Source organism: Juglans microcarpa x Juglans regia, chromosome 1S (genome assembly GCF_004785595.1).
Source record: "Juglans microcarpa x Juglans regia isolate MS1-56 chromosome 1S, Jm3101_v1.0, whole genome shotgun sequence".
Classification (NCBI taxonomy): Eukaryota; Viridiplantae; Streptophyta; class Magnoliopsida; order Fagales; family Juglandaceae; genus Juglans; species Juglans microcarpa x Juglans regia.
Window position 1 is genome coordinate 22,693,811 of NC_054595.1, and position 13,530 is coordinate 22,707,340.

The 13,530-nt window shown below is 35.6% G+C and overlaps 1 protein-coding gene across 1 annotated transcript; it reads left to right on the forward strand.

The window, feature by feature from the left end:
- Positions 1-548: 548 nt before the first annotated feature.
- Positions 549-12,735, forward strand: LOC121245838 (TNF receptor-associated factor homolog 1a-like). Its single transcript, XM_041143718.1, is given in 14 exon segments — positions 549-685; positions 1,526-1,751; positions 3,225-3,336; positions 4,823-4,911; positions 5,123-5,191; positions 5,286-5,415; positions 6,201-6,359; positions 6,691-7,030; positions 7,398-7,510; positions 9,359-9,509; positions 9,958-10,387; positions 10,390-10,432; positions 10,510-10,687; positions 11,179-12,735. Coding segments are annotated over 13 exon segments (3,312 nt in total). The 5' UTR covers positions 549-685; positions 1,526-1,609; the 3' UTR covers positions 12,535-12,735.
- Positions 12,736-13,530: the final 795 nt, after the last annotated feature.

A 13,530-nucleotide genomic window follows, 5' to 3' on the forward strand; every position in this document is an offset into this window, starting at 1 on the left:
AAACATAGCATTTTCCTTTTTTTAAATGTTAATTTTTGTTATCTGATTTGAATTTGTGATTTTATCTAACTAAATCTTATTTATATAATTATAAAAAAATATAAAAATTTATCATTAGATATATATTTATTTATTTTATTAGATATAAAAATAAAAATAAATTTTTAGATATATATATTATTATTCATTTTATTCACTATAAATTATTTCCTTTGTGGAGAGATAGTTATTTAAGATTCATTTGATAATGAAATAAAATGAGATTATTTTAAATGAATTAAATAAAATATTATTTTTTAATATTATTATTATTTTAAAATATAAAAAATTAAATTATTTATTATATTTTATATAAAAATTTAAAAAAATATAATAATAAAATTAAATTAAATTAAATTATTTATCTATCCAAACAAGATCTCAAAGAAGTCAAATAAAAAATAAAAAAACCCTCCACGCGTCCCTGTTTTTTAATTGAAAGAAATAAAATAAAATGAATTAGAAATTTGCTCAAAAAGATAATTTGGAATATATACGTTTTTCTTTTTTTGGGCTCCGCCTCTGCCTTCTCTCTCTCTACCTCTGCTGCTCCTTCGACCTCTCTCTCTCTCTCTTTCCCTCTTTCTCTGAATCTCTCAGCTTCCCTTGGCCATTGACAGAGCTCTGTTTTTCGATTCCGTTCCAGGTCTGCACGCCCATTCGATCTATGCCGATGTTGTTCTGGATTTTAGTTTTCCGGTTATTCGTTTGGATTTCGTATTGGTGCTTTTAGGCGGCTCCGAGTTTCAATATTTGATCGTCTTATTGGTTATTGTTCTCAGCGGTCTTTCGGCTCTATTTTTGTGGGTTCTGTTGGGCCTGTGTTTCATGCTATTGGGTTCCTCTGGATGGTTTGCCGTTTTGGGGTTTTTGGGTCTCATCTCTTTGATTCTTTTAATCCTTTTAATTTTTCTTCATTTTTTTAGAAAATAAAAAATCGACACCTGAATCAAGGATTTACTGCTATTCGAATGTTCGGGGGAACCGGTGTGGGTCGGTCTTTGGTTTAGAAAATTTTAAAAGTTGGGCTTTCTTCCGTTTTCAAAATAATTGAGGGAAATTGCAAGAGAACAAAGTTTTCAATTTCTTATGTTTATGCTGCGTCGAGGGTATGCAAAATTATAGAATTAGCAGAATCGGAGGCAACTAGTTGAAATAGGATCACTTGAGTGGAGGTTTTGGTTCGTGATGTCCTGATTGAAAGGAACTTGATACTTTGATAATCTAGTTTTGATTTATTTTGCTGCATTCCCTGCAGCCCAACAGAAGGACTTATCGAGTTTGTAATATAGTAGAATCTACAATCCACGAGCTTTTGGTATACATAAAAGAACATGTGATTTTTTATTTGCTTTGCTGGTTTTTGGAATTTTTGTGAGATTTTCATAAATAGTAAATACTATTGTGTATTTGATATATGTTTCATGCAAAGCGTGATTTCAGAGCCAATATTGACTGATTTATTGTGGATTTACTTATGGTCTAGTGGGCGGAGTTAGGGTGTCGTGGAAAGAGTTTTGAAGTAGGAGATGGCCGGACTGCAAATGAGGAGTCTGGAGTGGGAAGGTCCATGGAGGGAATTTCAAGCGGGCAGCCGCAGCGTTGTCAATCTGGGGAAGCATTGGCAGAATGGCGGTCTTCCGAGCAGGTAGAAAATGGAACCCCATCGACTTCACCTCCATACTGGGACACTGATGACGATGATGATGGAGGTATGCCTTTTGTCTTTCTATCCCCTTTTTCCCGGGCACATATCTATAGAAACAAAAAATAATGACCGGGCATTATCTTCTTTGAAGTCAGAAACTCACGTGGGCTGTCAAGGACACGACAGAGAAAAGTGTAATAATGAGGAATTAAAACATGAATTTTAAAACACCAAACTATTGATAGTCTGAAGTCTGTATAATCAGCATGTGGAAGCATAATTCCCTTTCATAATGCCATTCGACTGAGTAGTGTAAAGACATATTTAAGCGTTTTTCTTTCCTTTTTATTTTGTGCCTACTGAAAACCAGATGTAGTGGGCATGAACTACACTGAAGAAAAATGGGGAACTTGCAAGTTTATGCTATGTGATGCAAGGGTTGTGTGTATTTGGTGTAATCGACCTGTTATAATACAATATCAAGTTATTGACTATACGAAACTCTGACCCATCCAGTCACAGATAGGTGTTGCTCTTGTATATGTCCCTTGTACTTGGGCTCTGCATATTCTCATTAATAAAGTTTCTTTTTAACCATTGAAAAGGAAAACTGAAGTATGGATTTGTCTAAGTTGGGGAAATTACGACTGAATATTGTCTTGCCAACATCCTTAGAAAGTATTTTAAGTTATTTATCTAACACATTCTTGAATAGTTTTAAATTGTAAAACACACGGAGTTTTTGTAGATTGTTCTATTGTTTGTATTTAGATGGAAGTAAAATTGGCAACCTTTTCCACCTTGTAAGTTTTTTGCCATGACTAGGAGTTTTCTGCATGTTTTATTATTTTTTTGTTTTGTTCTATACTTACTTTTGCCTCTTGTGATATTTAAATTCTTTTCTTATATTTGTCCTTCTTGCGATCTGTGAAATACCTTGTCTTCCATTCTACATTATTGTTGTGCTTAAACAATATGGTGGGGCTTCTGACCCTTCAACATAGCCATGTAAAACTTTTCCATCTAAATTATTCATGTTCTGTTCTTATGCCGGATCCTTTGCTTTTTTGTACCTTTTTTTTTGCTGCATATTGATCTATTTTCAAATTTCTAAGGACATCTGCTGCATCCCTCTGGTTTCTAAACGTACTTCTGAGAAACATAAATGTAAACTATCACGCTCTTAAGTATATTGTAGAAATATTGTGTTTATTTTTCTATATGCACATAATTCATTGCTGAATTGTCTCATTGACAGGGCTTCTCATATCCTTATACTTCATTTCTTTTTGGTTGGTTTTTACGTTTGAGCTTAATGATGTTACTTATACTTTGAATAAAATTCTTATAAAAGAGTTGTTAAAATCCAATTTCTTAGGGATGGGGATGCTCTCTATCTAACATTAAGTTTCCTTCATCTCCCAAATAATTGTTGTTAAACCCATCCTATTGAAGTTTTTTTATTACTTCTGCTTGTTATTTTTCAATCAAACTGGTATATAATCAATTGTTCATAAATATGTCTACTTCTTTATAGGGCCAAAACCTTCTGAGTTATATGGAAAATATACGTGGAGGATAGAGAAATTTTCACAGATTAACAAAAGAGAACTCCGTAGTAATCAATTTGAGGTTGGCGGCTACAAATGGTATGGGGCCTGGAATATGTTGTTCGGCATAGTTTTCTTTTTTGCTTTTTTGGGATATAATTGTTATTATAAATATGTACGACCATTAGAATGGCCACGCATACGTATATATTCAAGCATTTCTACTATGTCTATCTACTGTATGTGTACTTTGTATGCTTATGAAAAGATATTTAGCATTCATATCCACCTGTCAGTTTTATCGTCTCTGTATTCTTGGTCAACAGTTTAAATTTTAGACCGGATTTAATTTATATTCATGTCTAATTTGATACCGGATTTTGCTATATACTTTTGATGGAGAGAAATAGCATGAGCTCATGAGATCATTTGTCTGTGACATTGCATGGAACTTGTTATTCATTCAAATGATGAATGTAGTGGTAAGTTTCAAGTCCTTCCATGCATTCTCATGCTAAAATGTTTTTGATTAATTGCAAAGAATAATGATTTGATTGAATATTGGTATCTTTTTTTAATTATAATAAGATTATTGCGGGATTGTAAGTTCCATGTCACCATTAGATAATGTCTTCCAATTTTTAAATTGGTTTTTTACATTGTGAGGTGGCAAAGTCTTTGTGGAATGAGGTTATTGGTCGGACAGGTTTACATTGGGTGATGCCTAAGGAAATTGTGGATCTCCTTGCATGTTGGCGTGGTGTTGAGGCAAGGAAATGTGCTGCTGCTAGATGGAGAATGATTCATTTGTGTTTAATGGGTGGTTATGGCTTGAAAGGAATGGGAGATGTTTTGAAGACAGAGCGTTCTTTTGAAGATCTTCGTTATTTTTTCTATTCTACTTTGAGTTTGTGGGCTAGGATCATTGTAAGGAATGATGATAGTGTACTAAATTTGTTTCTGTCGTAGTTTCCTGCTTTCTAGTGTGTAATAGGTATTTCCTCTGTATACTTCCTGTATACTTGGGCTGTGCCTATTCTTGGTAATATAATTCTTATTTATTGTCAAAAAAAAATTAAATTGCTTTTTTCCCTTTTTTTCAAAAATTGTAATTGAAATTTATTTATAGGTAAAATTTTATTTTATTTGATCAGGTAAATAGGCAAAGCTCAAGTACACAGGAAGTCTACATGGAGAACACCTAGTTACAAGTTAGGATCTAGAAAGGGATACAAGAAAATCATGGGAACTAGTCCCATTGAGGACAATGACAGAAGCCCACAAAAATAAAGTATCTTATCCTTGGTTATGACATGGCAGTCACGTGCCACGCCAAATTGTAATTAACTAGCAACCATTTGGTGCCCACATGTGCATTTTGATGACATGCATCAAGCTGACATAGATGTGTCACAGACCACAATGAAGTTAGATCACAAGTTCATTTTTAAATTGCCATGTGCTTGCTTCAATTCTTAGGGTTTGGTAAATACAGTAATACAGATAAACAAATTTTGCAAAACTATTAATTACTTTAATTTATAACATGGTAGTTTTGACCTAAGCTTTTAGCTATTTGTGGCAGGTACATTTTAATTTATCCCCAAGGCTGTGATGTCTGCAATCATCTTTCTTTGTTTCTTTGTGTTGCCAATCATGACAAACTTCTTCCAGGTTTGGATATCTAAGTAGTTTGAAATTTCAGAAATGATAAAAACACGGATCCCATGCACACAAACAAGAGACATGAATTACTGTTCATGTGTCCGCGTTTGTGTACACGGGATCCGTGTATGTAGCAATGCTCTTGAAATTTTTCATTGGTGATTATAGCTCGTGATCAGTTTTTTTGTAGTCATTCAGCTTGATTTTGTTTTTGAAACAGGCTGGAGCCATTTTGCACAGTTTACCATAGCTGTGGTGAATAAAGATCCAAAGAAATCAAAATATTCTGGTTGGTTAATTGGTTTATTGGTTTATTGGCTTAGTGGTGTGGAGTTTTTGATATTCTCACATCAATGCAACTGAGTAAACGTAAATTTTTTTAGACACTTTACATCGATTCTGGAAGAAAGAGCATGACTGGGGGTGGAAAAAATTCATGGAGCTGTCAAAAGTGTCTGATGGGTTTATTGATGCTGACACTCTTATAATAAAGGCTCAAGTCCAAGTCATAAGGTGTGTTATAATTAATTGATTCGTGAAATCTTTTGCGTTATTGATTTATGAAACACTCTTATACAAAAATGTTTTGTGTGTGACTTTTTATGGATATTTAATATTTCATAAGAGGCTTGATATTGCAGATGCTTCTCTTGGATTTATTATTTATAGTATTGCGTTCGTTGGCAATAATAAGTTTTATCTGTTTTGCGCAGTTGCCTTGGCATAGGATCATCTTTTTTAAGGTTTTACCTGTTGTTGATTGTGTTTGTGTATTTTTAAGCATAGCGGGGTTAAATACAAAATTAAGCAAATATTCTAGGTAGTCACAAGGCAACTGAATATTCTGTCTTTGCATGCCCAACCAATGCCTCGTGGCACTTGTGCATCTTTTACAATTTATGTGCATAGTGACCCATTTACTATTATAAACTATTGGCATATTATACTAGTACAGATGTTGGTGGGTTTACTTATGTTTTTAGGAAGATGATGCATTGCTGAAGGCATTTAACCCTTTTTAGTCCATAGTTGATTTTGCACTCATGCTCCAATCTAACCTGATTTTGAAAGTTAACCTCTTTACTTATCAAAAGAAAGTTAACCTCTGTGATTCTGATCTCATCCTATTTGTACATATGATTTTTTATACACCAAGTCATTTCCCATTCAGAATCTTGTTCTTTTCATTATAGTATTTGACTTGTAATTGAATGAGTTTGTTGTCTTTTACATTCACTGTATAGTTTTCTGTAGTTACTAATCTTCACAAGATTTTTTTTTCGGCATATGGTTTGAAGGGAGAAAGCAGACAGGCCCTTTCGTTGTCTTGATTGTCAGTATAGGAGAGAACTTGTTAGGGTATATTTGACAAATGTGGAGCAGATTTGCCGGCGATTTGTAGAAGAGAGAAGAAGCAAGCTTGGAAAGTTAATAGATGATAAAGCTAGGTGGTCAAGGTATTTAATGTTCATGTCTGAATCTTTCATTTCATATAAGTGGGAACTCTGTTTTCAGTGATAATTACGTAACATCTCGGTGTTGGAAGATATTATGTTTTCAATGTTTTTTGGGTAATAAAATGATTTTCTGGTTCCTGTGGCCATGTTATGATACAGTTGTGCATCATTTTCGCAGTGTGTTAAATTTTGCAAGTGATATATATGCCTACTTGTATTTGGATAGGGTGTGGTGCCTTATGTGAGGGTAGCTATTGATTATCCACTTCATTACGTTTATGTTCAATATGATTTTGTTTTTATGATAATAGATTGTTCGCTATTGGTGCAGTTTCCGTGCTTTCTGGTTGGGAATCGACCAAAATGCTAGGCGCCGTATGTCCAGGGAGAGGACAGACTTGATTTTAAAAGTAGTTGTGAAGCATTTCTTTATAGAAAAGGAAGTCACGTCTACTTTGGTGATGGATTCCTTGTATAGTGGATTAAAGGCTCTTGAAGGCCAGACTCTGAGTAAAAAAGGGAGGTTGGAGGCTGAAGAAATTCCTGCCCCCATTGTTTGTGTGGAAAAAGATACATTTGTATTGGCTGATGATGTCTTAGCATTACTTGAGAGGGCTGCCATGGATCTTTTGCCACCAAAAGATGACAAGGGTCCTCAGAATCGTACAAAGGTGAGTTGCCGCATGTAGCCCACCTTTTACTGATTATGAAGTTGTGTAAAGCTGATTACCATGAGCCTCAACACGGTGTTGGTTTAAGTCCATTGCAGTTTTAACCCTTCATTTAGAGAGAAAAGAAAGGGAAATTAGAGATTATTTTCATGCTCAGTCATTCTATAGTAATTTTTTCTGGAGGTATTACTTTATTGAAATGAAAACAATAGATAATAGGATAGAGAACTGTTCATTTCAGTACTACAATTCCCAGAAAACACTAGTAAATTTAAAACTTTCAAGAATCCAGAAATTCCAAAAATGAAGTCCTGTGGTGCTAAGTCCACCTTTTGATGACAGAGCATTCCTTTAACTTTGTATACAGGATGGAAACTCTGGAGAGGACTTCAATAAAGATTCTATTGAACGTGATGAGAGGCGTCTTACGGAATTGGGTTGCAGAACTGTGGAGATATTTGTCCTTGCCCATATTTTCAGGTAATTAGTTAGAATTGTAATTTTACTTTTAAAAAGCCCCCCCGCCCCCCGCAGGGGGGTGTCTCTCTCTTAAGGGATTGATATCTTGGTATCTGTTGATTGCCCTTTGTTATTTCTTTCTCTAAGGGTAAGCTTCCATATTTCTAATTAGGTGTACCTCTTGTATACTTCCTATCTACCTGGACTAGGCCTTTTTCGTTTTTTAATTAAGGCCTCATTTGGGAATCCATCTCATCTCATTCCCAAACATCACTCAAAACACACACTTTTAATTTCAAATATTCAACTTTTTTATCTAATCATTACAACTTTCTCAAACTTCCAAAAAAAACACAAAAAACAATTCAACTTTTTTAAATTTCAAAGCAAAAATAATAATAATAAATAATATTCTATCAATATTTTAACTTTGTAATATTTTTATTCAACTGTTTCTCTCTTCTTTTCCAAAACCCAATAAAACATCTTAGCTCAAACAATTTCACTACTATTCACAAACCATATCACTACTATTCACAAATATCTCATCTCATCTCATCTCATTTCTCAAACAAGGCCTAAGTCTTCAATTACTTGTCAAAAGAAAAACTTTAACGAAATCAGATTTTCAGTTGCAAGCTTCCTGAAAGATGTCTCGTTATCATGAACAACCTTCAATGAGTCTCACATCTTGCTGATTTCTTATAAACATCATTATAACCAGTTTTCCATATTCAGTTTCCAGCATCTTATTGACATTTTAGTATCTACTTATAAAAATAAAAAATAAAAAATCTTATTGCTGCACATCAGTGGTGACATAATATATTGGAAGTTATTCATGTGTTGAATAACAGCGTGCTGTACCAGGAAAACTTTATCAGCGCATGTATTTGTAAACATTGATGCTTCAATGTTGCTCCATGCAATTTCATCTTTACTCTTTTGCTCATGAACCTTTTTTGGTGATGCCTTTTTTAATGTAATCTAACTTTCAATCAATAAGCAATCCTCGGGACAAGATTTTGAGCAATTTTTTTCTCTAATATTTCACTTTCTGTTTACTTAATTTAAATGTTTAGGGACATAATCTTTTCACAATGTGAATATCGTTAAATCTTCAATCAAATCAATTTTTTGTCACATCTTACCTATAGTTTCATGGGGATTTCCAGCTTTTCTGCGTCGTTTATGTTACAATGTTTTTGTTGATATTTCCTTTTGTCATTACTAGCAAAATTTTCAGTTGTAATTAGGATTCATAGTTCTGAAATTAAAAGCAGAGCAGAAATTTGGTGCTTTTACTACAAAAGAGCTATTAGTGGTTTTAGACATGTATATGGGGTAAAATATTGTTAAAGCCCATAGGCGTGAATTATTTTATGATTATTTCCTTTTAGGAATTGTTATAACCTTACTTATCAAGAACTTGTTATAATCTTGATGGATGAAAGAAACTTGGGTTTCATGTTGTTGTCTTTCTTATACTGTTTAACCATCTAACTGTTTGTAGCATAATTCTTCTTCCAAAGTTTGAATGACATACAATGGTCAACACTGGGGTTTCAGCAACTATGATTAGTCTAACTTGGAGCAATAGGCAAACTCAAGTGGAGTGAGTAATGACATAAAATGGGCCAGTTGTGAAAAAAGAAAAAGCAAGCTTGTCTTGGTTTGACACTCATACAGAACCATGTTTGTTCTGAGTCCTGACTGATTGAGTGTGTTATAATGGGTCATAATGGATAATATCTATTGACTAAGATATTTGATCATAGGTTCTGTTTGAGTCTACACATGAGATAGTAAACATGTTTACTTGCTTATCTGTACTGATAGATGCCCTAAGTTTTGTCTCTTTACGTGCAGCAATAAAATTGAGGTTGCCTACCAGGAAGCTGTCTCTTTGAAGAGGCAAGAGGAGCTCATCCGTGAAGAAGAAGCAGCATGGCTTGCTGAAAGTGAACAGAAGGCAAAACGTGGAGCAACTGAAAAGGAAAAGAAATCAAAGAAAAGCAAGGTTTAATATTCTCACAACTCTACTAAATTTGAGTTTAGTATTCTAAAACGGTTCACTTGTTTTCAGCTTTATTACCTGCGGAATGTTCAGATATGTTGGTGGTATTCAAGTGAATGTTTGTAAATAGTGATTTTTGTTTACACAAGAGTTGTAATAATTAATAATTTCCATTTTTGAATTTGTTATTGTGCCAAACTTTATTATTACGTGGAAATAGATGTGAGACTTGGGAAAATCTTGTGGTTTTCAGATGAAGTGATTTGCCTTTTTATTTTTTATCAATGTCAATTCAACTCAGATGTTGACCTACATCCTCTTAACTGAAGAGGTGTTATTCCAAATTAGATTGCATTGAATTTGGAAGTGGTCAAGCAATGTTTATGCCAAACAACATAGAGTGGGTTTTATTCTAATCATTGACACATTTTCTTTGTTTATAATGCTACAGGCAAAACAAAAACGAAATAACCGAAGAGGGAAGGAAAAAGGCAGGGAGGAAAGGCCTAGCATGGTGGTACAAGACAATCATCAACAGGAAAACCTCAATGATGAAAAACAAGACAGCGTCGTGGAGGAGGTGTCACACATGGTTGATAAGCTTGATATGCTAGAAGATGTTTCCGATGTGTCTGATTCAGTAGATGGTGTTCCTGAAGTTCTTCAGCCTGACTCAGAAGACCGGGATGCTGATCCTGTCAATTGGGATACTGACACATTTGAAGTTCATCCCTCAATGGAAGCCACTAGTAGTGGAATTAGTTCTCTATCAATTCAACAAAATGGTGTTTCTGAAAGAAAGAGCCCTTCAGTAATGGATGATAGTTCTTCAACGTGTTCTACAGACTCTGTACCATCAGTGGTAACAAATGGGCCCTATAAGGGAACTCTTTCCCAAACTATATAAACCAAAAATCACCTGGCAGGTAAATATATAGCTACATTTCTGTTCACACCTACTTAAATCGGAATATAAGGTTTGATTTTGCACTTAATTACACAGGGGAAGGAACCGGCGAAGTAAAGCTGCCTGTGATGGAACTGGTTGGGCAAATGAGATAGATAATCAGCCTTCCGCTCCTTCAGATGATGCAGGGGATCAAAATGATTTATCTGGTAGTTGTAAAGCTGGTGAATCCGACTCTCAGGCTGTTCTCTTCGAGCAGCGTATGGTTAAGAAGGTGGACTCACTAAATATGGCATGATTAGCTTTGCAATTGATTGAGCCATATTCTTAAATGAATTTTCTCTAATTTTATAATTTTGTGTTGTTATCTGTATTTAATTCTTAGGCCAAAATGGTTTGTAAGATGCTAGTTACTTGTTGTCTCCCATTTCATTCTGGCGGACAGGAGAGGACGTTGAGAGAGACAATTTTATCTTTGAAGATAGAATCTGACCAATGCTGAGTGCATGTAATTTGCATATACCCATTTAAGAAATGCATCCTACGCATTCTTGCAGCGTAGCCACTGTTTTATATCTTAAAGTCTCTTCTTTTGTTTGTCTAGAGAGCTACTATATTCAACTTTTCCCCCTTTTTCCCCCTTTTCTTTAACCCGCTTCTCTTGTTTACTTGTCAGGAAAAAAATAAATAAATAAAAATAAAAATTCCGCCTTTAAAATTTTGTTGGGTTGAACGTGACTGGAGTTTGCTTTTTGTATGTAATAGGAAGAAGCTGTTTCGCTGCAGAAGAAGCTAAGCACCAAAGAGCAGACTGATGTGGAAAGAACCTCTAAAGATAGGACATCAGCAATACCATCCTCTCCGAGAAGCCCACCCAGGAATTCAGCCTCAACCATTCGATCAAAGAATAGTATTGTTGTTGATTCTGTTCTGGTTGGGAAAGCTTCTTCAAATGACACTCAACATGCACCGCTGATTCCAGCCTCCCAAATTAGTGTTATGTCCAAACCTGAGATCCAGAAAGCTGCAAGCGTCAAACCAACTGAAAAGGCCGTGGCACAGCAAGTACCTGTGATGTCAAGGCCCTCTAGTGCTCCTCTAATTCCTGGTCCCAGGCCAACTGCTCCTGCTGTTTCCAGGATTCAAACAGCCCCACCACTTGCCCGTTCAATGAGTGCAACTGGCCGGTTAGGTCCTGAGCCCTTACCAGCAACACATGGTTATGTTTCCCAGTCCTATAGAAATGCCATCGTGGGTAACGCTGTTGCTTCAGGTTCATGTGGTTTTGCTCATCCCAAATCTCAAAGCTCAGGGGTGAATCAATCCTCTGCTTTCTCACAATCAGCTACCTTGGTATCTGCACCAATGTTTTTACCCCAGAGCCCTGAGAGGGTTGATCCAACCATGGTCAAATCAGGTTTTCCCTATGGCATAGTAATGCGGGATGTTTTACAGACTGGAGCTCACTGGATGGAGTCTTCCCAAAGGGAAGCCAGCAGAAACATGCACTATGATCATACTTCCCTGCTTAATGACGTTCAAAACTTGAGTTTGTACAAGCCTGCTTACAACGGATCACAGGGACAATTATCCAATCAGTTCCCAGCCTGTACATCTGGCCAGCAGAGCCAAGGTGTGTTGGCTGATGAGTTCCCGCATCTAGATATCATTAATGATTTGCTCGATGATGAACGTAGTATTGGGAAAGCAGGGAGCACAGTTTATGAGTCTCTCAGCAATGGGCCACAGGTATTGAATAGGCAGTTCTCATTTCCTGGTGACACAAGTATATCCAGTGATGTGGGCTCCGCATATAGCTCTTGCAGGTTTGAGCGATCGCGGAGTTACCATGATGTTGGGTTTCCACGGCACCTTCACTCTTCTGGCAGCCATTATGAATCGATGTGGGATTTCATTCCGCAAGGCAATGCATCACCTTATGTAAATGGGCAGGTAGATGGGTTGGTTCTAAATCAGTGGCAGGCAGCCGGTTCTGATTTATCTCTACTCGGGACGAGGAATACAGAGGGAGATGGTTACCCTTACTATAATCCAGATTATTCAAATGCGGCATGTGGCGTCAATGGGTATAGAGTTTTCCGGCCTTCAAATGGGCATTGAAAGGAAACCTGACGGGGCCTCTGCCTGCAGATTAGTGGGGTGTTGTCCACTGTAATAATTAATTTGAGGAAATTGCTGGGTTTTAGATTTGGAGTGAGGTTATGATCCTTTGATAAGAAAACGTTTTGTAAAGATTGTCTCTGCCTTTTGCTTCCAGCTCTGAGGTAGTTAAAAAAAAAAAAAAAAATGAGGCTTTTCATATATCCTGGAGTTTTTGCTTACCGGCTGAAGCTGTCGTGAAATTTGAACTATAATAATCTTATCTGACACACTTCCCGATTCATTTGAGACAATTGAACAGTTTGAACCGTGAACATGGCATGCCTATTTGGCTTCGGAGTCTCTTTAATCCTGTCCTGTCCTTGAGGTGAGACTATACTTGGTCATTTAACAGACACCTGAAATAATGGTGTTAAGATTTAGTGTAAATTGAAGGGAGAAAAGTCATAAATGTTCCAAGAAATTATTTGGGCACGTGCAGTGTAGAATTGTTTTCTGACCATAATCAATAGGAAAAATTACTTGGCGAGCCATGGCCCCCTCTAACCTCCATGGGACTCTCCTACTAATGTTTTTAACATAATACGTCAAGTAGTTCCTATAAAATTTATTGAGGTATACGAAGTGTTCTATTCACAAAAGAGTTTTATAAAAGTAAACTTATTAATTGACTTTATTTTATATAGTGTGTTAAATTTACTATAAAAAAAAAAAAAAATTTACATTAGAATTATGTTACATATACTTACTTTTGCACACTCCATTAGTGTGATCGGTCAAATGAGATATTTTATAATATATTGACTTTGCTACAAATCAAGTTCTTATGTTGCACATTCTGCCCCAAAAAAAAAAAAAAAAAAGTTCTTTTGTTGCACTGTCAAGAGTGGGGCCAAGAAGAATACGATGACGTGGCATTCAGTTAATTTGATTAGAACATTTTAGGGATATTTGAATAATTGCTAATTTTGTCATACGACTTGCAATTTTCCTAGA